This window comes from Uloborus diversus, chromosome 7 (genome assembly GCF_026930045.1).
Source record: "Uloborus diversus isolate 005 chromosome 7, Udiv.v.3.1, whole genome shotgun sequence".
Classification (NCBI taxonomy): domain Eukaryota; kingdom Metazoa; phylum Arthropoda; class Arachnida; order Araneae; family Uloboridae; genus Uloborus; species Uloborus diversus.
In genome coordinates, this window is record NC_072737.1 from 18,577,301 (window position 1) to 18,601,299 (window position 23,999).

Below are 23,999 nucleotides of genomic sequence, written 5' to 3' on the forward strand. Positions count from 1 at the left end.
AATTCCTTTTTATGAAAATTTCACATTTTGTTTTTTATTGTAAACTTAAGACGCATACAACGTTAGAAATTCAATTTAAAAATCAAATTTTCCAATAGTTACGAGTTAAAAAGTGAGATGACTTAAAAATCCCTTTTAAAAAATTTGAAAAGGATTATCTGTAATTTGCCCCCCCCCCCTTTAATGTTTAACAGATTGATATTGATCAAATCGTGTGCTTTCAATTTTTGAAAGCTGTAACTTGAGAGAAAAAAAGCTTTTTTTCTAAATCCCAGTTCTTGAGAGGGCGTGGTTGCCCCGGGTGACACCCATCTGGTAGATGACACCACAAGTTAATTTCAGAGTTTATAAAAAAAATATAAATATTTTAATTCTGAAAATTTTCGCGAATATATTTTAAATTATATTTCATCAATAAAATTTCAGCGAAAATAGGGCACATATACGTCAGGAGCTAATTTTACACAAAATACGGGGGTATACAAATTTATACGAATAGCTTTTACTATACCTATATTTCTTCTTCGCTAAATTTTTAATTTAAATTTTATTGGCTGCTTTAAAATTAACCTTAATATGAAGATTTTAAGATTAACTGCTATTATTGAGTGTTGTAATCAAGAAATCATTTACACTTATTTTGTTCCATACTTTTTAGTGAGAACCAAGCTTATAGAAAGAGTCTTAAAAAAGAAAAAAAAAACATGAGATTATTTCATCGGATCTTTTGGATTCGTGCTTTCGCGGCATAACTTTTTTGAATTTGCCAATCACCCTTAAACGTTTTAACCTTAGCTACGGGCCTCGACTTACTAATTTGTTACATTTCTTTTACTATTTTATAACTGAGATCGAACAAAACACTGTATTTCTATTTTTATTTGAAAGTGATTAATTGAAAATGTTAGGCAACAAAATCGTTTGCTGACAGTTGCTATTAGTTAAGTTCAAAAGCAAGCAAACTAGGGGACGGCTACAGAAAGTTCGGTAAGCACTCAAGCTAGCTGATTGCCATAACGGCTGTTATTTTCACATTAGTATCTTTTTATACATGTAATCGAACCAATTGGTAGTCAGTTTTTAAAAAATGCAAGAAGAATCAGTGAAAAGGAAAGAAAATAAGAAGCCTTGAGTCGGAGTCGGAATGTTTTTGAACAACTTCGACTCCGACTCCCTTACCCCAAAATCTATCTGACTCCGACTCTTCGACTCCGACTTCGACTCCGACTCCACAGCCCTGGAGAAAACGCTCCGCGCGGCTTTGCTGGTAGAATTAAAAATATTTAATGTTCGACAGAAATTAAGACAAAAAAATTTTGCGTATGCGTGGGTTTAACTAACTAATCCGATTTCTAAAGCGAAGAGCGTAATTTCCCCCGATTAGTAGTGTATGAATTAAGACTAGACCATCGTAGTCTTAATACACAAAACAAAACATAAAACAGATATTTTAGCTGTATACTGTAATGATCAAAAATTATAAACGTGCATCTGTTATGCATTAGTTTTTTTTTTATAAATTGTTTGAAAAAAAAATGCATAAAACTTTGCTGAAAGCACTTAACAAAATAAAAGCAAATGATTTTTATAGGTTTAGTTAATTTAAAAATAAATTTGGGGCCCCCATTAAATTCGTGGCCCAAGCGCTCATGTACCTTTGTACACTAGGACGAGTCACTGAAAAAAAGTCATATTTAACAAAATTTATGATATATACTCGCATATATAGGTAACTGATTAATATTTCTAATCATGATGTATATGACAGATCTACTGGAAAAAATAAGATACAATTTCGGGGCTTATGTCAAAGCGGGGCCTGTGGGACATAATTTGCCCTCTCTTTGTTTAGGCAAGAGTCACTGAGAAAATATTCATTCTACATAAAAAGTCAACTTTTTATTTATCTAAACCATGACATAAGGCACGTCTGGCGAAAAAGAAAACGAATTAAAATTTTGGGGCCTATGTCAAAGCGGGGCCTGGGTATCATAAACCCTCCATTGATCCCGAAGAGGTATTGATTGTATCCCTGAACAAATATTTGGTCTTTAAAAAAAATATGATTTATTAAGCCAACTTGTTTAAGCATTCAAACTAAGATATGCGACAATATTGGTGAAAACCAAAAATTGAAATTTGGGGGCCTATGTCAAAGCGGGGCCTGGGGCGGACCGCCCCCTCCGCCCCCCCTTCGGTACGCCACTGTTCTTAGGTTTTTAGCTCCACCCCCCCCCCTCCCCAAAAAACGGAACCTGTTAAAAATAATACTAGATGACATTTACACTTTTTCGAACTAAAATTTCACTTGTTCTACTTCTCTTTTGCAAAAATTATTATGCCTCTAAAAGTTCACAAAAACAATGCTGATAAAAAAAAAACTTTCACAAAAATAGAATGATGCAATAGTTTCGCAAAAATAGGTAGCGAGAAAAAAATCCTGGATTGGCCCCTGAATACTCACAAAGGGAGAAGGGGGGGGGGATGCTATTGAATTTTTTTATGACTATTCTGTACTACTACTCTACTACTTATGTCTTCTTTTTTTTGGGTGGGGGGGGGGTGCTCTTGAGGGAGATGTAACTTTGCTCTTGTTAGGATAGCTTCAAAATAGGTTCACATAATTAGTGTATTCAAAAATTGTAGCAAAAGTCAGCACCTTTTAGAAAGGCAATTGGAAGGTCCCATTACATGGGGAAAGAGCTTTTTCACCACTAATTATTTCTTGGTAATTTACTGTTAAAACCTCCTTTCATCAATTTATTAATAATACTTTTTTTTGTATTTTTAATTATTCCATAGGAACCACCAAGAAAAATGATAAAACTTGCAGATATTGTGAAGGAGGAGGTCTCTGAAAATGTTCCCTTGGAAACTATCATTTTAGATGATGTTCAGAATACAGAAGCAGGTATTTTTATTTTCTAATTTGAACCATGAATGCATAATTTAAAATAAAATGAATTTCATATTCATAAAAAAATTTAGAAAGTGATGCAATAAAATAACTGAATTAATTTAAAAGACCAATATTAAGAAAAGTTTAAAAAATACTTTCAAAACGATGTAAGGCATGTCCTTCTGGAGCCCTGGGTTTGAATACCACTGATATAGAGTATTTGTTTATGCTTTATTTATTATTGAAACAATTATCACAAATTTGAATAGTGGAATATGTCAATGAGAAGTTATGCCTAAGCAGGGGTCGATTCAAATGCAAATTGGGTGTGCTTTGCTGCTCTTTCAGAAAGCTTCAGATTTTAAAATTAGACCTTTTACAAAGCTTCATTTTTTTTGTCACTTTTAACTGCAATCAATTCACCCGACAGCAGAGGTGCCCCCGGAGCAAATGCGCATCCCCCCTAAATGTTTCAACCCCCCAAAACAAGAACCCCCAAAAAATGAGAAATACCCCTCAAAATACCCCCCCCCCTAAAAATTTCAATGGCACAGTCTGTGCCATGACCCCTCGTAGGTGAACACCCCAGCCAAAAGCAAAATATCAGTTTAAAAAAAAACCTCCCTCCAGTTTCTATTCTGTAAGTTTCACTAAAAGACTCTTTAATTGAGAAAAAAATTTAAAGTTCTAAAAAAAATGTTTACTTAAATTTTCTTATGTGCTTTCAATTCCTTAAGGATGCACCCTATTACTTATCACTATACAATATTTACTATGAATTATTTCCTCATTGGAGCAAAGAAGTGATAGTCAATTCATTAACATGAATAATTTTCTGGTTGTTTTTCCCCCCCATTTGCTCTACTGCATCAACATTTGTCCTTAACGGTTTGAGTTACAGGCACACTCATTATAAGTTCAACATAAAATTAATTAATTCATTATAATAAATAAATAATATTCTGGTTATTATTTTTTTTCTATTTGTCCCACTGTGTCAACATTGTAACATTTTGAGTTAAGGGCACGCTTAAGTTTTATGGAATCAGTTTATGTTTATTGTGTTATTCTTGTTGCTTAGATGAGGAAATTGTAGAAGATGATGATGAAGAAGAATATGAGTCAGACGATGGAGGTATTTTTGGATTTCGAAGAGGTATGTTTTCATCAGTTTTTTTGTCCCCATAGTTTTTTTTATTTTTTCACTCTGCAGTTCTTCAAAAAATCCTAAGCTTCAGTTAAATTTATGTTTCAACTATAAACTCATTTCAAAAAATTACTTTATGTGGTGTTAAAACCTGGCAGAGTACGAGTACCCCCTCACTGTCAATTAACATGATTAACTTTGTTATTTTTGTTTCTTTTCCAATCAAGAAACTCGAAGCATGTGTGTGCAATTTCGTTTGCAAACTTGTGTGTGTCCTTTACAGGGGGGAAATTTTTCAGTTTTTTGGTGAATTTCTGTGTTTAAAATAAATAAATGAATAAAAAAAGTAAATAAATAAACGGAGTGAGACAGAATAAGAAGTTTAAAAGTAATAAAGGATCTGTGAATGAGTTTATCTGGGAAATTAAGATAATTGTTTATTCTCCCCCCCCCCTCTATTCGTTATTTTGTTATTTATGACTATATTTTGGTGATAACAAGTAACAAATTGTTACCTAATGATCAAAAAAGAATTCTTCTTAAATTAAGTAAAATAATTTCTAATTTTGTTTCTTAGAAAATAATCACAGTTTTTCATTTTATTTGTTAATATTATCTATTTTTCAATACTTTACGTTCAAAATTGTTATTTTTATTTTGAAGGTAAAACAGGGTTCGTATGCCCTTGAAAAACCTTGAAAAGTGCTTGAAAAAAAAAGTTCATTTTCAAGTGCTTGAAAACCTTGAAAAAGTTTCTCGATGCTTAAATTCTCTCAAAAATGATCGGATTGTGCTTAAAAGTATTAAAAAAGTATTTCACCAATGCAATTTTCTGAACATGTGTTCAATATGAAACATCGAGAAAAATTGCTTCCGTGTTTGGGATTTCAATCCTTGTAAATATTTTGATGTTTTTTACAACAACCGAAAGATATTTTGACACATGGTACCATAGATTGGTTTATTAAATTTCATTAATTAACAGAGGAATTCATTTGGAAACCATGACAACATTTAACTTTCTCGGATTTCTCGGAAAATGTAAGCGGAAAATTCGCGCTCCTTTGAAGTTTCAATTTTTTTGCATCCTGCAAATATTTGAATATTTTGGCTTATCAAATGTTATTTTCGCATATGCTATCTTAGGTTAGTATATTTTTTGTTAAATTTTAATAAAAAACAAATAAATTTATTTTATGAGAATCATGCCAACGTTGAACGAACTCAGACTTAGCGAAAAATTTCTTCTTGTGTTTAAAATTTCAATCTTTTTGCATCTTGCAAATATTTAAATATATTGACTAATCGGATGTTATTTTTATAAAGGCTACCTTAGATTAGCATATTTTATGTTTAATTTTAGTAAAATATAAATTTATTTTATGGGGAAACATAACATCATTGAACTTAATTCGCTGAAGTTTGCTTCTCTTGTTTGAGGTTTCAATCCTTTTGCATCTTGTTAATATTTTTATATTTTTGGCAACTAGAAGTTATTTTAACACAGCTACATCAGATTAGCTTATTTTATTTTTTATTTTTTCTTTATTCTGCTAAAATATTTAAGGTGTATAACAGAGGTGGTTGTGTTATGATCACTCACTTGAAATCCAGTAGTTTTTGTTATGCTTTTACCTCACAAATGTTCAAAATTACTACTTTAGTAAGGTTGTGGGTACTTGGAAGAGCTTACCGAAAGCGGTGGTAATCAACAAAGGAGTAGATAGGAGATAAGGAGATCTTCATTTGGGATCTGAGAAATTGACTAGGACCAGCCTAGCTAGGCCCAGTGCCTGTTGCTGGTTATCAACAGGCACTGGGCCCGGTATTTCTATACAGAATATTTTGACTTAATAAACCATTTTAACATAAGAAATGAATTGTGTGCATATCAAAAGTATTGTTGTACATAGTATTAATAGGGGTCTTAGTTTTAAAAATTACTCCCCCCTCCGCTCGCTCCGATTTGCTCTTTGAAACTTTCAGATATTTTTTTATGAACTCACAAATCACAATCACACTTGAATATTATTGCCTTTTTAAATTTAAATTCTAATTTCCACAATAACCCATTTGTTCCCAAAATAAAACTACTTTTGTCATATATGTCAACGTTTTGTGAATCTTTTCAGTTTTGAAATATGACTCTATGTATCTGAACTTTCGAATTTATTAACTACTAGTGGCACCCGCACGGCTTCGCCCGTAATAGAAAAATTAAATGTCTTTTGGTTTGCCTGTATATTTACAAATAATGTATGGTGAATTTTCTCGCCAATTGGCTTGTGCCCATGTTACGGTTCCACGTTATGATAATTTCGTAATTTATGATAGTTTTTTTCTTAAAATTGGAATAAAAAAAGAACCACATCGAATTTTCGAAAAACCGCTTCGAGGTGCACACCCCCATGCTACAAACTAACTTTGTGCCAAATTTCATGAAAATCGGCCGAAGGGTCTAGGCGCTATGCGCGTCACAGACATCCAGACAGAGAGACTTTCAGCTTTATTATTAGTAATGATACCCACACGGCTTTGCCCGTAATAGAAAAATCAAAAGGTCTTTTGGTTCGCCAGTATATTTACAAATAATGTATGGTGAATTTTCTCACCAGTTGGCTTGTACCCTTCTTACGGTTCCACGTTATGATAATTTCGTATCTCGCCAGTTGGCTTGTGCCCATGTTACGGTTCCACATTATGATAATTTCGTAATTTACTCGTCCATCTTATGATATTTTTTTTCTTAAAATTGGAATAGAAAAAGAACCACATCGAATTTTCGAAAAATCGCTGATAGACATCGGTAAACGATATTTATCCGCGTTCTCATTCCTAATGTAATGTAATATAAAATTAACTTTATTCAAATTAGAATAACTTCTCAACTCTTTCGGCACGTGTAAAGTTTCAGTTTTAGGTTGGCATCCTTTGATGCCCAATCATATGCAAATGAGGCAAGTATAAATAGTGAACGATTCCAATCGTTCTCTCTCTCTTCTTTTGTGTTCGTCAGCCTCTTGTGAGTTAGGTCCGATAGGTGTTGGGGAGTTGCGAACTCCGCCTCCACTTATGGCCGGGTTTTATTCTTAAGAACTTATTTTTGTTAGTTATATTTATTTTAGTTACTATGGACCAATAAATTTTTGGTAAGATTTTAACAAGTTTCCAATGTTCATTTCTTCACATTAATATTTGATTCTGCACCTTCCACTGTGTGATATTATCTCTGCTTGTATAAGCATGTAACATCGTTGACTGACTTACGAAATTTAGCCCTTCGGCTTTTCGTTTAAACATCGTAAGTTATCAGCTTCGAGGTGCACACCCCCATGCTACATACTAACTTTGTGCCAAATTTCATGAAAATCGGCCGAACGGTTTAAGCGCTATGCGCGTCACAGACATCCTACGGACATCCTACAGACATCCTACAGACATCCTCCGGACAGAGAGACTTACTGCTTTATTATTAGTAAAGAAGATTACAAGTTATTCGGTGAAAGCTGAATCAGCTCAAGTTTACATTCAGAGTATTTATCACTTCTTAAGCAGCTTTTGTATATTTTGAGGTGTGGAGACTGGACTGTGGACTTTCATAAATTTTTCTTATTTACTGCTTTTTAAATTTACTCGAGAGCAGTTGAAATGCCTTATTGGTTGAGCAACTAATACATGCAATACGAATAATTGATTTGCATACTTATAAATGATTTGAGAACCTCTAATATTTTAGAACTTAATAGTGCAACCTGAAATACTTTCTGGGTGGTGTTTTTGTCCTAACCGCCCTTATATTGTAATAAACCACCGTATTAATATTGGAAATGAATGTTGAAACCGGAGGGTGTTGACTTCAAAAACTCCTCTCTGGCAATGCCATTGAACTTGGGTATTTTGGTTTCTTCCCATAAAAGTTGAAAGCACTCATAAAAGGTTTTTTTTTAATATTAATTTTCTGATTCTAGAAAATATACTTCTTTGAATGTGGAGATTGCAAAATTAAACCTCTTTAGATCTGCTTCTCTTTATGACAGAACTTTTAAAACATTTTCAGAAAAACTTTCGACACACTAGATCTTTCATCGAAGTGTCTCTTGTTGTAGAAAAGGCAATTTTGTTTTCCTATACTTTTTGTATTATTGCCTTATTTCTATGTGTTTGCAGCAAATGAAATCTGCATACAATATTTTTAATATAAATTTATGATATTGCCTTGAAAAAATATTTTTTTGCCTTGAAAAGTACTTAAAAAGTTCTTGAATTTTTTTTCTCCCTGAAGGGTATGAACCCTGTAAAAGTTGCTGTATTCTATTTTTTCACTTTACTGAAGTACTAAATTTGCGGCTCACCTCCTATCTACTTGAAAATTTTCCCATCTGGAGAATTTTTGCACTTTTCACCCCTGGTCCTACACTACTTTATTTGTTTGTTGAATTTTATTCAGTCCATGAGGAAAAATCATTTCAATTTTATTTTTTAGATTAGTGACACTTTATTTCTTTAAAAGTATTGTATATTTTAAACATTTTCAAGAATTTCTTCCTAGTTTAAAGAAAAGAAAAAATGGTGGCCGGTAATACACTATCATGATGTAATTAACACTAGAATTACAGCGATCTTTGTATACCTAGAAATACGGCGGGAGTTGTTTTGACTCCTCAGAAGAAATATGCATAGTTCCTGATATAATGTTTTATTTTTGTTAAAATTAATTTAAAATAAACATATTTAGAATAAATGCAGTTTATATTTAAAGGATGCAGAGATTTTAAGGATGCATATTGAAGCTTTTTTAAAAAGTTTAAAAACCCTTAAAATAACCAGCGCTGTTCCATTTGCGTTTCAGAAACTAGCGACTAATGCTCTCTTCTATGTACAAAAACATTATAAACACTTCAAGCTCATGCAATGATATATTCTAAAAGGCATTTTATTAGGTTCTGCGATGTTTCAGCATCAGTAAACGTATTTGCATTTCTTTTTTTCCTGAAAAGGGTCAAAATGACACCTACCCACACTTTTAGGTCTAACCTTGTAGTTAGGTATATTCAGTAAATTACCGCCCCTTAGCCAGGGCTAAAGCAGAAATACACCGCCAGCTCAGTCATTTCCAGCCGAGGACTGCAGTTTCGCGCTTATTAGCACTCATCAGCCCGGCATAGGAAAGTGATTGAGCTGGAGATGGAAAACCTCTTAAGGAAGCCAAGAGTGCGAAACAAACTGCTAGCTAATATAGAATTAGCAGACCAGACGAGCGACCGAAGCAATGGTTCGGTTCAACTCGAAGATTGAAGGCAAGGCAAGGTATATTCAGTAAATTACCGCCCATTAGCCAGGGCTAAAGCAGAAAAAACGTGAAATACACCGCCAGCTCAGTCATTTCCAGCCGAGGACTGCAGTTTCGTGCTTATGCAGTCCTCGGCTGGAAATGACTGAGCTGGCGGTGTATTTCACGTTTTTTCTTGTAGTTAGGGTTAAGAAAACATTCGGTATTCTTGAAAGCTTTACATTATTGAACAGCATGATTATTTAGGAAAAGCAGTGGCGTACCAAGACAGATGGGGGCCTGGGGCACTACTCGAAATGGGGACCTACCTGGTATTAAAACTGAAGTTTCTCAAACTATGTGTACGTACCATATATTACAGTAATTATTTTAAGTGGTACATTTTTACATATTTCAGTAGTGTTGGTTTGATTTCGGACACTGTTGTAATTACCACAGCAAAACACATGGTTTTAAGTAAAATTAAGTAAATACTATATTTTTAATAAAATTGTGCTTTGTCAGAAAATATCAAAAACAGAAAAAAGTCCTAAAATTATATTGTATCTTAAAAATTTATTGCATCTGAACATCCAAGTACAGTGAACAGAAACGTTTAGGCATTCCAGATTTAATTAATTTTAGGATAAAAATTGGCTTTTACAGAAAAAAAACCCTTTACTATTCCTTTGAGTAAGACACACCAGGGAACTATTTACCTGACAACATCACCTAATCTCAGAGAAAAATATTTTTAAAACATGCTTACCTAAATAAGAATGAAATTCACACGTTCACAGTCTAAATAAAACTTTTCTGCTAGGTCTCACTCACAAAAAAAAAACGCTCTTTATGTTCTTCAGATAAAAAAAACTCTGTTGTGACCCTATACTTGCCTGGCGCGTTTGATTGAAGTGGAGTCCGCACGACTTCACTGGTAGAATTAAAAATATTTAATGTTCGACAGAAATTAAGACAAAAAAATTTTGCGTATGCGTGGGTTTAACTAACTAATCCGATTTCTAAAGCGAAGAGCGTAATTTCCCCCGATTATCGGACAAATGGCTAGGAACTATTTCTTTTGCTTGGCCGCAGCTCATTTCTCCATAGTCAAGTAAGCTTGCAATCGAGTATAGAATGGATGGGAGGAGGTATTATGCAGTCAAGGTCAAAAGTCCCGAAGGATTGACCAATTAGACAACAGTTTTACGCTGTCGAAAGGGGCGTAGCAAAAAGGAAGTCCCCTTTGCTTGAGTCAGAAGGGGTCCAATTTGTTCTTAGAAGTTACAGCTTCGGGCGGGAGACGAAACTTAAAACCACAGATGTGCAGCTGGTAAAAAGAAAAATTTATCTGACTGATTTTTCCAACGCCACAAAGGATAGACAACTTCTCATTTAGGAATGGATTTTCTTGGGTATATGTTTGAATTTGGTTTCAAAAATAATGTATGAATTAAGACTAGAACATCGTAGTCTTAATACACAAAACAAAACATAAAACAGATATTTTATCTGTAGTGATCAAAAATTATAAACGTGCATCTGTTATGCATTAGTTTTTTTTTATAAATTGTTTCAAAAAAAAAATGCATAAAACTTTGCTGAAAGCACTTAACAAAATAAAAGCAAATGATTTTTATAGGTTTAGTTAATTTAAAAATTTGGGGCCCCCATTAAATTCGTGGCCCAAGCTCTCATATGTGCCTTTGTACACTAGGACGGGTCACTATGAAAAAAAGTCATATTTAACAAAATTTATGATATATACTCGCATATACAGGTAACTGATTAATATTTCTAATCATGATGTTTATGACAGAGCTACTGGAAAAAATAAGATACAATTTCAGGGCCTATGTCAAAGCGGGGCCTGTGGGACATAATTTGCCCTCTCTTTGTTGACGCAAGAGTCACTGAGAAAATATTCATTCTACATAAAAAGTCAACTTTTTATTTATCTAAACCATGACATAAGGTACGTCTGGCGAAAAAGAAAACGAATTAAAATTTTGGGGCCTATGTCAAAGCGGGGCCTGGGTATCATAAACCCTCCATTGATCCCGAAGAGGTATTGATTGTATCCCTGAACAAATATTTGGTCTTTAAAAAAATTATGATTTATTAAGCCAACTTGTTTAAGCATTCAAACCAAGATATGCAACAATATTGGGGAAAACCAAAAATTTAAATTTGGGGGCCTATGTCAAAGCGGGGCCTGGGGCGGACCGCCCCCCTCGCCCCCCCCTTTGGTACGCCACTGAGGAAAAGTCGTGGAAGGATTGGTCATGGAAGACCAGACGAGTGACTGAAATCTGGTCTGTGCTAATTCTATATTAGCTACCAGTTTGTTGGGCACTCTTGGCTTCCTTAAGAGGTTTTCCATCTCCAGCTCAGTCACTTTCCTATGCCGGGCTGATGAGTGCTAATAAGCACAAAACTGCAGTCCTCGGCTGGAAATGAGTGAGCTGGCAGTGTATTTCATGTATTTCTGCTTTAGCCCTGGCTAATGGGTGGCAATTTACTGAATATACAGGTTGAAAGCCATTAATTTAATATATCAGTTAATGGTTAATTTTGCTTTAAATTTTACTAAAATGCATTTTTTCTGCTCTCTTCCAGAAGAAAAAGTTCCTGATTACTATGAATGTGATGAATATGTTGACGACTATGATGATTGAGAAAACTAAATGAGCTGATGATCTAATATTGGCTGAGAATGCGGTAAATTTATAGCATTATTTACCCTGCTTTATACTCTTATATTTCTATAAGAGTGATAAAGTGTGCTGTTGTCAGGATATCATGGAGCATCATTTAAGAGATGTACATAGTATTTATTTTCTGTACAAAATATGTGCTGCGTAAATTGCGATGATAATTTAATAATTACTAGTTGTGGGAAAACTTCACTTAGGTTATTGTAAATGAATTTGTTGAAAAATATTTTGTATAGTCATTGTTATCTTTTGTCATTGATGAAGAAAAGTCATAATGTTTAATTTGAAATCATTAGAATCATTGTTAAGAAATTTCATGGTGTTAAAAAAAAAAAAAACCTTTCCATTAAACATAATAAAACTTTTATATTTCCAATTGTAAATAATTGTTGTAATTGCGTATCCTTTTAGAGCTGTTGTCTGCTTTTGTTATTGTTTTCTTTTAATTTTACGGGTATCATATTAAGATAATTTTATGTGTGTTATTTCCCTCTTTCCCTGTTTTTTTTTCCTTTTTTTTAAACTACTTGCAATCCTTAGAAATGAATTCCTTAAAGTTTTCATTGTTGTAGTAATAAGTTATTAATTTTTGTAAAACTGCAGATCACACTGGGCACCGTATGTTTTTTTTTCTGGATTTGCTTGCAATTTTTAACGAATGAAAAATTTCTAAAGAATCCCTATTCAAAAAAACTGCAACCAGAGAAAACACCTTAATTAGAGGTGGCGCGTAAAGCACTACAACTGTACTGTAATTATGGAGACATTTTTTAAAAAGGGAAAAGACTCCGTATGTACTAAATCCCTAAAATAATTTTAAAGTTTTTTTTTTTGTGGTGCCAAGTTATTCATTTATTTGCGTATTTTTTGATATATTTTTTACAATAAGCAATTTGATCTTACCATTGAACATGGCCCTAGTCAGTGAGCAAATTTTGCAATGGATTATGAGTCAAAAAAAGAAAAGAAAAAAAAGGGGAATTCAAAGTCTTTCAGGGGTATTATATTGTACCTCATTTTTCTATTTTGTATTAGTTATTGGGGCATTCACGGTATTTTTGACATTTATGTAGAGTCCGTAACGTGACCTTTTTTTGCCATAACTTTTTAATTTACCGTTTGATTTGCAAATTATTTTAATTTGAGTTGGCGTGTTGGTAGGAAAAGCTCAAAATAAAATAATATGCTAATCAAACAGTAAATTAAAAAGTTATCTGAAAAAAAGGTCACGTTACGGACTCTACATTAATGTCTAAATTACTGTGAAATGACTCTATTGCTTGTTTCATTGCTTTGTAATTTTGTAGTTCTTATAAAAATTGTAATATTTATGTAACACATGAACTGTTTTAAGCAATGAATTCTCATATAGTGAACTGTCTTATACAATGAATTGTGTCACACAGGGAACTGCTTTATGCGATGAATTGTCATTGAAAGCATTGGATAGATATGAGTGGGGTCTAACAGATCCCGGGCGACTAAAAAAAAAAAACCTTGGCGACTAGTTCTTTCAAAGCTGGAGGCAAAAAATAAATCAACGCATAGTCTAGGAAATTATCACTCTTTATGTTTGAAAATTAAAAGTAAAAGGATGGTTTACAAGTAAAGAAATATTGGCACTTCCAAAAATTCAAATTTTTCAATCAGCAAATTAAAAATTTTTTTTTATGAACAATTCATTATTAACAGCGACATGTGTGTAAACTGATGTAAAAAAATCAAATAGATTTGCTTGAAATTTAATTCTGAATATGAAACTTTAATTATTTTGTCACTATATTAAGTTTGGAAAGTGTATGATTTACAAGAGAACAAAATGGTCTCTCTCTATATGTATACCCACTAGTGGTGCGACATCGATGGCAAAACATTGATGTTTCAAAACATCGATGTTAGAAATTAAAACCTCGATGGTATTGATATATCGACCAAAAAACATCGATGTTACCAAACATCAATGTTTTAAAACATCGATCTTTTTATTAATATATAACATACATTTTTGAGTATACTACACTAATTTAAGCAATACAAAAGAATACGTACCCGACGAATATATTGAAAATACTGAATCTCAAACCATGAATATAATTTAATAAGAATAAATTCGCAACATCTTGGTATTATAGTAGGACAAAAACTGATAATATAAGACGAGCTGATAATTACAAACTAGTTATAGTAATAGGGAAATATTTTCAAACTAAATGAAACTAAAAGTAAATTTATATCAAAAAAGAATCTAAGAAAAAATGTATCATAGCACTTACTTGAATGGTGCGAAAAAGTTGTGTTAATTATTTTAAAAATATAAAATTAATTCTAACCAGGCACGGCTCTTGGGGTTGGCGACCTATGCCACCGCCTAGGGCGGCAGAGTTTAGGGGCGGCCAATTTCATAATGGCAAAATGTAAAGAGGCAAAAAAATAAGGGCGAAAATGAAAAACTCAAATTAGTTCCTTTTTTTCTGTAGCTCAAAATCAGCAGTACGTGAGAGTATGCTCGATGATTTAAGATAAAAAATACATATAGACCAGGGGCGGCTCCTGTCAACATCGCCTGGGGGCGGCAAATCGATTAGAGCCGGCCGTGATTCTAGCAATTATTTTTAAGAGCAAGAAATACTGTTCAGCTCCGACAAGTTGAGCAATGGCCTTGAACAAGTCCATTTCTTTCAAGGGAGAGCAATCAGTAAGAAGGGGCATCATTAGGCGTGGTCGGGCAACCAATTTCAACCCTTTTATTTGCGAGAAAATCCTGTACTGCTTGCAAATAGTTAGGTATAGTAATATTGTTCGCCAAATGGGCAATACACTGCCAACTAAATCCGCAAATTCTTAAGCCGTTTCTTCTCACCCCTATTTCAAGTAATGGAATCGTTGAATCGATCGGGCATGGGAGCTCAACTTGCCAGAGCTGAACAGTATGTGTTGTACTGTTAGTTAATAATTAAACACAAATTGTAAGTAATAGAGGGACGACTTGCTGGGGGAAGCCGATAAGTAAATCCGAATATTTGTGCTGACAGTTTGGAGAAGAAGTTTGTTTACTTTGTCCCCCAGAAGCGCATTTCTCTTTTCGCAGACAAGAGTCCCATCAGTCAGAGAAACATCTCTTTCCGATGGAACAGAAGTTGCCATCACTATCAAATACTTTGAAAGCAACTTTTACCAGCTTTGAATTTTTAAAGCTATAACTTTCACCGTAGTAACATATAGAATTTTCCTTTAGTTTAGGAACTAGAGACTTGAAATAGACCACAAGTTTTAGCACCAGACTTCCAGTGTCAGGTTCTTCCAATAGCTTTGACATCAACCTCACTCTCTAGTTCATCTTCTACTATCTCGTAGTGATCTTCCCAAAAACCACCACACAGAAAAATTAATCTTATAAAGTGGGTGCAAAAAATGATTTTATTTGGCAACTCCATAAGTAAACTTAATTACCTAGCGAGAAAATTGGAGCAAATTTTATGATAATTTTCAATTAAAATGCAAAAACATCAACATCGAAACCAAAACATCGATGGTACAAAAACATCGAAAGTAAAACATCGATGTTTTAACAAAAACATCGATGTTTCCAAAACATCGACATCGATGTCGCACCCCTAATACCCACACAGTTTTTAAATCTTTTAGAAATCTAAACTGAACAGGAAAATTTCCTTTGAAGCAGGGTTCATAATTTTTTTAATTTAAAAAATCTGACTTTTTAAAAAATGTAAATCAGATTAAAAAAAAAAAAAAAATAATAATCCCGCAAACTTCAAGGACTTTAGATCTTAATTAAATTAAATTTATAAACATAAATGCTATTTTTAAAGTATGTAAAAAACATTTTAAACTATTTTTATCGCCGTAACTATCTTTTAAAGTAAACAAAGATAAACCAATTTGTAAGTACATTACTCAAATCACATTCATCATTTAAGGGGCCATTCATAAAAAACGTAAGGGTCCTGAGGGGGAGGGATGGTTGGAAAAACCTCTACATACCCTTACTTGGGAGGGGGGGGGGTGTCAAACTCATTCATACATAATATTTTCCAAGTCGATATTTTACATTAGAAATCAGGCAGTCAAGTGGTTTGGCACAGATTATGTTCCATTTGTGTCTGGAAGGTAAGAAACGTGTTAGGATAAGATGTTTTTCATTTGTTTTACAAAGAATGGATAGTGTAAAATATAATAAAAGAGTCACACTGTGTATTGCATGTCTTTTTTTAAATTACTATTGCATCAAAACAAAAAAAATGTCGAAAAAACATTCAGTCTAGATTTTAACTTTTCAGTAAATATTTCTTCATGCAAAAGGTTTAATTTAATAATGTGAATTTAATAACGATTCAAGATTGGTTATTTTATCATTTTGAAAAACGAAATGGAATATTACGTAAGAATGGGGGGGGGGGGAATCTTACGTTCCCTTACATGGGGGGAGGGGGGTCAAAAATTGCCAAAATCATCCTTACGTAATTAATGAATGGCCCCTAAGACACCAGGAATAATAGAACAGCATAAATGTAGAAAAAATGAGTAAGTTTAACCTAAATTCTCTTTTACTCTTGAAAGCTGAAATAAGCCAAGTAATGAGTTCAAGCATCCACACCCAAATATGATCTGCATCTGTATTTTTGGGAATAATACATTTTCGAGGAAGAAAACCATAGTAATTTTTAAAAAAATGCATTTTAATTCAATATAGTCCAGGGCTGCCCAACTGACAGCAAGCAGGCCGCATATGCCCCCCCCCCCCAACACATATTGTACGGCCCGCCAACTTTTTATTCAGCATGTTTCTTGATTCGACATTTTATGGTATCAAAAAGCATCCGAGACTACCATTCTCGGTGAAGCCGGGGTCCCCGAAATTTCCTCTTGATCGCTCTTTTCTCCTTTCATTGCATTGGAGAAAAAGGTACAGGACATCAACAGGTCAAGGTCAATCAGTCGTACCCTGCACGCTGGTGTTCAAACGAATTCTTAGAAATAGTATTGCCTCACTTTGGCGGGGGGAGACAGGGAGGGAAGAGAGAAACATTTAAGATAAGCAAAATCTGCCTGCAATTGGTTAAAAATAAAGACCCCCACCCTCTCTTGTGCTGAAGTTATATTTATATATATATTTTTTGGATGTGTAAAAACTAAAAATTTTATTGTTGATTGTGAATATTTCATCTTCCATCGATGAGTAAAGAGGGATCGGCCTCAGTTTTCCCATTAAAATTTAAGCGAATTGTTTCATAATCGTTCTGTTTCCTTGTTTTATAATTAATAATTCAACTATTCATTGTTAATGTATAAGAAGTAAGAGGTTTGTTACTGTTTTACTTTTTCAAACTGCGGCCCGCCAGGTGATCGGTGACCGGAATTCTGGTCCGTGGGCTATTTGCAGTTGGACAGCCCTGTTATGATCAATTACCAAACACTCTCATCATCATCAAAATTCCTTAAAAATACTCATCAGATAACGAATATCTAAACAAAATTTAATTTTCACATCCACAGCAGGTGAGAATTCATTCTATAGTTAGTTTCCTTGTATGAATTTTGTTCAGGTGGTTCATTGATGTAAATATGTTGATTAAATTTTAATCACATCAACCCTGTATTCCATCATCAGAATAAGAAAGAACCAGTTGTTGTTTACTGACAGCTAGGCTGGCAATTTGGGGGGTGCTCTGCTTCACTTTTCCAACTGTTCCGTAATTTGGTGTGAAGTCTGACTTTCACAGGATACACATCCGTAAGGACCCGTTTATAGGGTAGGCAACCATTCACAGCATAACAACACATCCACACAAAGGAAGGACAAGGATAGGAGAGAGAAAGTACATTCATACCCGAGCTGGGTTCGAACCCGAGACCTCCCCATCCGCAGTCGGACTTCTCTGGCCACTAGATACGGCAGTAGGTGAAGGAAAATCTTTACTAATAATAAAGCAGAAAGTCTCTCTGTCTGGATGTCTGTGACGCGTATATAGCGCCTAGACCGTTCGGCCAATTTTCAAGAAATTTGGCACAGAATTAGTTTGTAGCATGGGGGTGTGCACCTCAAATAGATTTTTTGAAAATTCGATGTGGTTCTTTTTCTATTCCAATTTTAAGAACAAAACTATCATAAGATGGACGAGTAAATTACGAAATTATCATAACGTGGAACCGTAACGTGGGCACAAGCCAATTGGGGAGATACGAAGTTATCATAATTTGGAACCGTAACATGGGTACAAGCCAACAGGTGAGAAAATTCACCATACTTTATTTGTAAATATACAGGCGAACCGAAAGACCTTTTAATTTTTCTATTACGGGCAAAGCTGTGCGGGTACCACTAGTAAGTAATAAAAGAAGAGGAAAGGACCACATGTGGAAACATGTACTGCCGTGGGCAGGCAAACCACAGTTATCTACAAACATGAATTGTCAAGATATCTGAAGAAGCAAAAATTTGAATCCTTACAAATAACAGTAAAATGTTGGAATTGGACTTTTTTTTTGCGTTTTATTTTTAGTGTAAACCAACTGCGCAAGTTCGAACAAAAAAAACTTCTGTAAAAAAAGAGTGACAAAAATGCAAGAAAGATAAATAAATAAATTCATTTAAAAAATAAATAAATATAAATAAATATATTTAAAAAAAAAAAAAGAAAAAAAAATCAGACACTGCTGTTTACTTTTCCTGTGCTGTGTACAATTTTGAAGGATTTTTATATTTCTTTTTTGAAGCAAAAATACTTTGGAGAAAATGGTGTTTATATTGTGACTGAATGAATATTTAGTGTAAATAAAAAAACATGTGTATTGTACATATTGAATCACTCATGTACATACATGGTGCAATCCAAAATTAATGAGCCTCACGTTATACTGATGCATACACATCCTGCAGCTAGCTCGATCTGCTTGACAGCGATGGTAGTGGGGGTTGTTGGCTATACAGCGCAACGTATGTCAGTTGCCTCCCAGCTTTCGGAGCAGTACCACCAGCTTTAACAGTAATCCCTACATGGTGGTGCTTGACACGGCGATATGGAAAGTTTGTCTGAGCAACTCAAAGATATCAAATTTTGCGTCGGGTTTCCTTTCCAAACATTCGCAATGCTTCAACAGACGTTTGGGACTGAGTGTCTGTCCTATTCGCAAGTAGAAAAGTTGCACGAAGCCTTTGGTAAGGCCAGGAAGTGGTGACTGACGATCCCCAGTCTGGACGTCCGTACTGACGTAAATGTGCAACGAGTGTGAGTTTTTGAACACTGACTGGTGTTTGAGTCCCTACCAAGTAGCAAAAGCCCTGGACTTATCAGAAACAATGCTCCCGTGGTGCCCTAGCCTTCCTACAGTCCGGGCTTGTGGCCTCCTGAAATCTTGTTTCCACTATTAAAATTAGCACTGAAAAGGAAACGTTTTGACTCCATCAAGGTCATCCGAGCACATGTCAAGGCAGCCCTTGCAGATATCTCGAAACAGGATTTCAGGGATTTGTTTGAGTCATGGAAAAGCCGCCTACAGAAGTACAATGTTGCAGGAGGTGCCTATTTTTAAGACTATTAGGCAGTTGTACCGATCGCTCAGTAAGTCTTATCTTTTTAAACAAAGGCTCATTACTTTTGGATCGCACCATGTCTATTGAACTCTTGATTCAATTATTTTTTAATGTAGCGGTTGGAATGCTATAATTGCAGTCATTAACGAACAAAGCTTGAAAGTCGTGTATCCTTACAATTGAGTGCTTTTGTCTTGGTAATTTATTTTTTTATTCAATTTCCTACATTGGGAATTTCATTTGCTTTGGGATTATATAAATTGTCAAAAGTATTCATTAAGAAAAATAAGACTGATGAAAATTAAATGTAGCCTATGTTTGGAGAGAGAGCAAAAAAATAGTATGGGTGGTTCTAAACGGAATGAGATCCAACCAGAATTTTGACGCCCCCCCCCCCTATTTCTTTAATTTTCAACAAATGTATTACTGATAATTTTCCTCATTTTTCTTTTTTAAAATACGAAGTTTGAGCAAGGTGAAATTTGCGTTTGGATAATTTTGAAAGTTCAAATCTTTTGAACCCTCTGAATGGTTATCTTTTTTTTTTGGAGCCACAAAATGGTGGACATATCTTGAGTAAACACCAACAATGTTTTATTGGAAGATATTTTTACACTGTAATGTATAGTGTTTGGGGTTTTCCGAATAATGTTTGAATGAAAAAAATGAATAATCACTCCTGCTTGAGCAGGGGGGCAAAACCGATGCTCAAAGCATCGGTTTTGCTGCAATGAAAGGTAAGTCTTATTTACGAATGTGTTTTGCTTACTACCCCCATTATGCAGATTTTCCCTTGTCCGAATCGCCTTTGGTAAGTCTGAATAAATGAGGTTGTACTGTACTTTAAAACTGCTATAAGAAGTTTCCCTAATAAGGGGCAAAGAAGTGGATCATTGCTGGTAGAATTTTTGACCTACTCCTTAGTAGGGGGAAATCTAATTAACTCAAAGTTGTATTTGTCAGTTGCAGGTTGTAATGTACATGATCGCTATCAAAAATATCTCCTATCATCAATAAGCTGAGTTCACCGATATATATCGGTTGATATATATCACACGATATATATACGATATTTATTTTGAAAATATCATGATATTTTGATATTTATTTTTTCAACTATGGTATTTTCAAAAAAAAAAAAGTATGTTAATCATAATAATATTGTTCATTTATTATTAAAAATAACCAAGAAGTTTTGTACTATATTTTTATGATGTATTTATACATCATTGATGTAACAAAGTAATACAAATTCCTTTTTTACTTGTGTTTTATATGCATACAATTATTAGTAATTTAACAATCTTAATTCATAATTAAAGTGCCTAATTAAATGTTAAACATTGCTCAGGAAAAAAAGAAAATGTCTTATGACTGTGCACCGACTAATGCATATTATTTATTTCTGGATCATATAACTGTAAAAGTAGCTAACAAAAGAAAAATGAGTAAAGCAGGTAATGCTAAATTAACTCCATTGAAATGGATAAAAATGTAAACTGAAGCATTAGATATAAATAATGAAAGAAACCTTAATTTTATGTCTACATATTGTAATTGTAATGTAAGAAATTAAACAGTGATTTGAGGATGCATTTACTATTTTGAAGACTTTAGTTTGTGCTAATTGAAAATATTGGATATAGATCAGAATATCCGATATATATCAAAATATCGGATACTTTCAAAATATCGGATATTTTCAAAAATATCATGATATTTTCGAACCCTGTTAATAAGCCAGTTCATTGCATTTCTTTTGAAAACACACCAAACTAGTATGTTGTGGCCATCACGAAACTTTCTTCTTTTTTTTCTTTTTTCTGATCCCTCCCCGTGCTTGACGAGGAAGCAATATTCCCAACAAAAACAAAATTACACACTCAAAAACTGGACGACCATCCCAATGTCTGAATTATTGCAAAAGCAAAGCAAAGAGCAAAAATTGAAAGTTATTTTAAAATCCTTGCTTGAGTTAATTACAAATATTTTTACAAATATTATCTCAATTTAAATCATTGAGATAATATTTCTGATCATTTTCATACAATTAAAATCACGAGAAATACGCAGACGATAATCTATTACGATTTATATTTCTTATTGTTGCATTAATAAAGCTATTTTTATTCAAAAAAAAAAAAAATAAACACCTTTTGGAGTGATCGGCGTCAAAATTTAACCAAAGCCTGTTTACATATGGATTCACATATATTCCAAATTTCAACCAGAACGTAGCATTACTTCCTGAGATAGGGCACTCACAATGGAAAAAAAGAACGGGCGATTGCGCTACCCCCTTTTTACCTGTTGACACCAAAATAAAATCGGCTCTTTTACCCACTAAGGGCTACTTGCTGATAAATTTTTCTTTCATTCCGTTTATTATTTCTTGAGATACAGCAGTCACAATGGACGACAAAAAACGTTCTATAGCTCAACCCCCGTTTGAGTTATTGACACCAAAATTGAATCAGCTCCTGTTCCTGTTAATGGCAACATATGGACCAAATTTTGTTTGATTCCGCCAGTTACTTCCTGAGGAATAGCAAGCACGCGTAACTCAAAAAACGTCCCATTGCTCCACCCCCCTTGGAGGAATTCGCGCCAAAAACCAATGGGCACAAGTTCACATAGGGGCACATATGTGTACCAAATTTCGTTCGATTTCATGCGGTAGTTTTTGCTGTAGAGCGGCCACAAAAAACTGGTCACACACAGACGTGACACACACACACACACAGACAGACAGACATTTTCCAAAAATAGTCGAAATGGACTCAGCACACCTCAAAACGTTCGAATCCGTCAAAATTCGAAATTCGAAAATTTGCACGAATCCAATACTTTATTCTATATATTAGATATAGAAGAAAGTAAAGGAAGACGAATTGCAAACATATGGTTGTTGTTGTCTTGTCCCAGCTCGACTGGCAATTTGGGGAGCGCTGCTTCACTTTTCCATCTGATCGACTTCCACAGTACACACATGCAAGATATTTGCCATTTATATGGTAAGCAACCATTCACAGCATAACAACATATTCACACAAAGGAAGGGAAAGGATGGAAGAGAGAAAATACATCCATGCCCGAGCTGGGATTTGAACCCAGGACCTCCTCATTGCAGTCGGACTTCTCCAACCACTGGACAAGGCGGGCAGCAAATATGTGGTTAAAAAAATAATTTAAAAAAAAGACTACTTCCCTATGATGGCTAAAATTGCAATGCATGAGTCTTACCAAAAAATGAAAAAACATCAGGACTATACTGCCATGCAAAGCACAAAAGTTGTATCTGCAGCCGAGTTCAAAAAGAGAAATTCCCGTTTAAAGTTTTGCTTCTCTGTGTATTTGATTCAGATGCAACTTTTTCAGATTTTTTAAAAAAATATTTTCTACTGGCAAATGACCATAAAACATTGTATACATGTAAAACTGACAAAGAACCGCCTGGTGACTGTAACTCAATTTTGATAAAAAAAATGCAAATATGACTTTTCTGCCCAGCATGGCACAGGGTTTGTACGCTCCTATTTTTTTGAAGGGCCCTTTAAACTGCTTCATTTTGGTTTTAACTCCTTCAAAACTCCTTCTTTTGAAGTTCAAGACTACATAATCTTCTTCTGTGACAGTAACTTAAAATACTTTGACTGACAACTAATATTGTCACAAAGGCGATTTTAATGTAGTAATTTTGTGCATTTATTATTATTTTTTTATTTACAATTTGATCATAGTTAATTCATAAAAGTTGAAGATGAAGATTTTATTAGAAGACTAAGACATTTCATAAGTGAAGTAAAACATTCTTAAATGTTGCTTGGCTTTTTTTTCTCAAGTTTTATTATTATTGTTTTTCCCTCCACCTCTCTTAGCAGCAAAAATCAGGTTGTCTAATTATTATTTAAACATTTAAAAATGCATAAGTAGATGTACTATATTAAATGATTGCTAAAAAAACAAGTTGTTTAGTAAGTTGCAATTATGATATTGAAAAAAGGGTCATCCACAAGTGATGTCATGCCTTGAGGGGGAGAGGGGTTCATGAAATTGTGACAAGGGGAAGAGAGAGGGTGACAAAAAGTGACATCACACAGTTATTGTAACAATATGTTTGTAAAAAATATGACATGGGACAAGAGGAGTAGTTAGGTGAAGTGTGGCACTTTGATAAAGGAGGCAGAGGGTCAAAGGTGTGACATCATTTAATGACAGCCCATTAGTACTCCTTCAAAATCTCATTTTACTCCTTCATTTTATTTCTGAAATTGAGTACGAACCCTGCAGCAGTATAATCCCAGGCTTTGAGTGTTTGTTCCTTTGACTGACTGCAATTGCAATTTCCACCCTGCAAACATTCGGTGACATTACATCAGGAGGTAAGCACTTTAGTACTAGCTCATGACGACTCA

General features: G+C 34.0%; 1 protein-coding gene across 1 annotated transcript in view; it reads left to right on the forward strand.

Annotated features, from left to right (window-relative positions):
• LOC129225878 (transcription factor IIIB 90 kDa subunit-like) overlaps positions 1-12,131 on the forward strand; it is a 35,657-nt gene extending 23,526 nt beyond the window's left edge. The window contains exons 14-16 of the mRNA XM_054860407.1: positions 2,803-2,911; positions 3,981-4,055; positions 11,935-12,131. Of these exons, the coding sequence (XP_054716382.1) occupies positions 2,803-2,911; positions 3,981-4,055; positions 11,935-11,993 (243 nt within the window). The 3' untranslated portion in view covers positions 11,994-12,131. The remainder of the gene's footprint in view (positions 1-2,802; positions 2,912-3,980; positions 4,056-11,934) is intronic.
• The last annotated feature ends 11,868 nt before the right edge of the window (positions 12,132-23,999 follow it).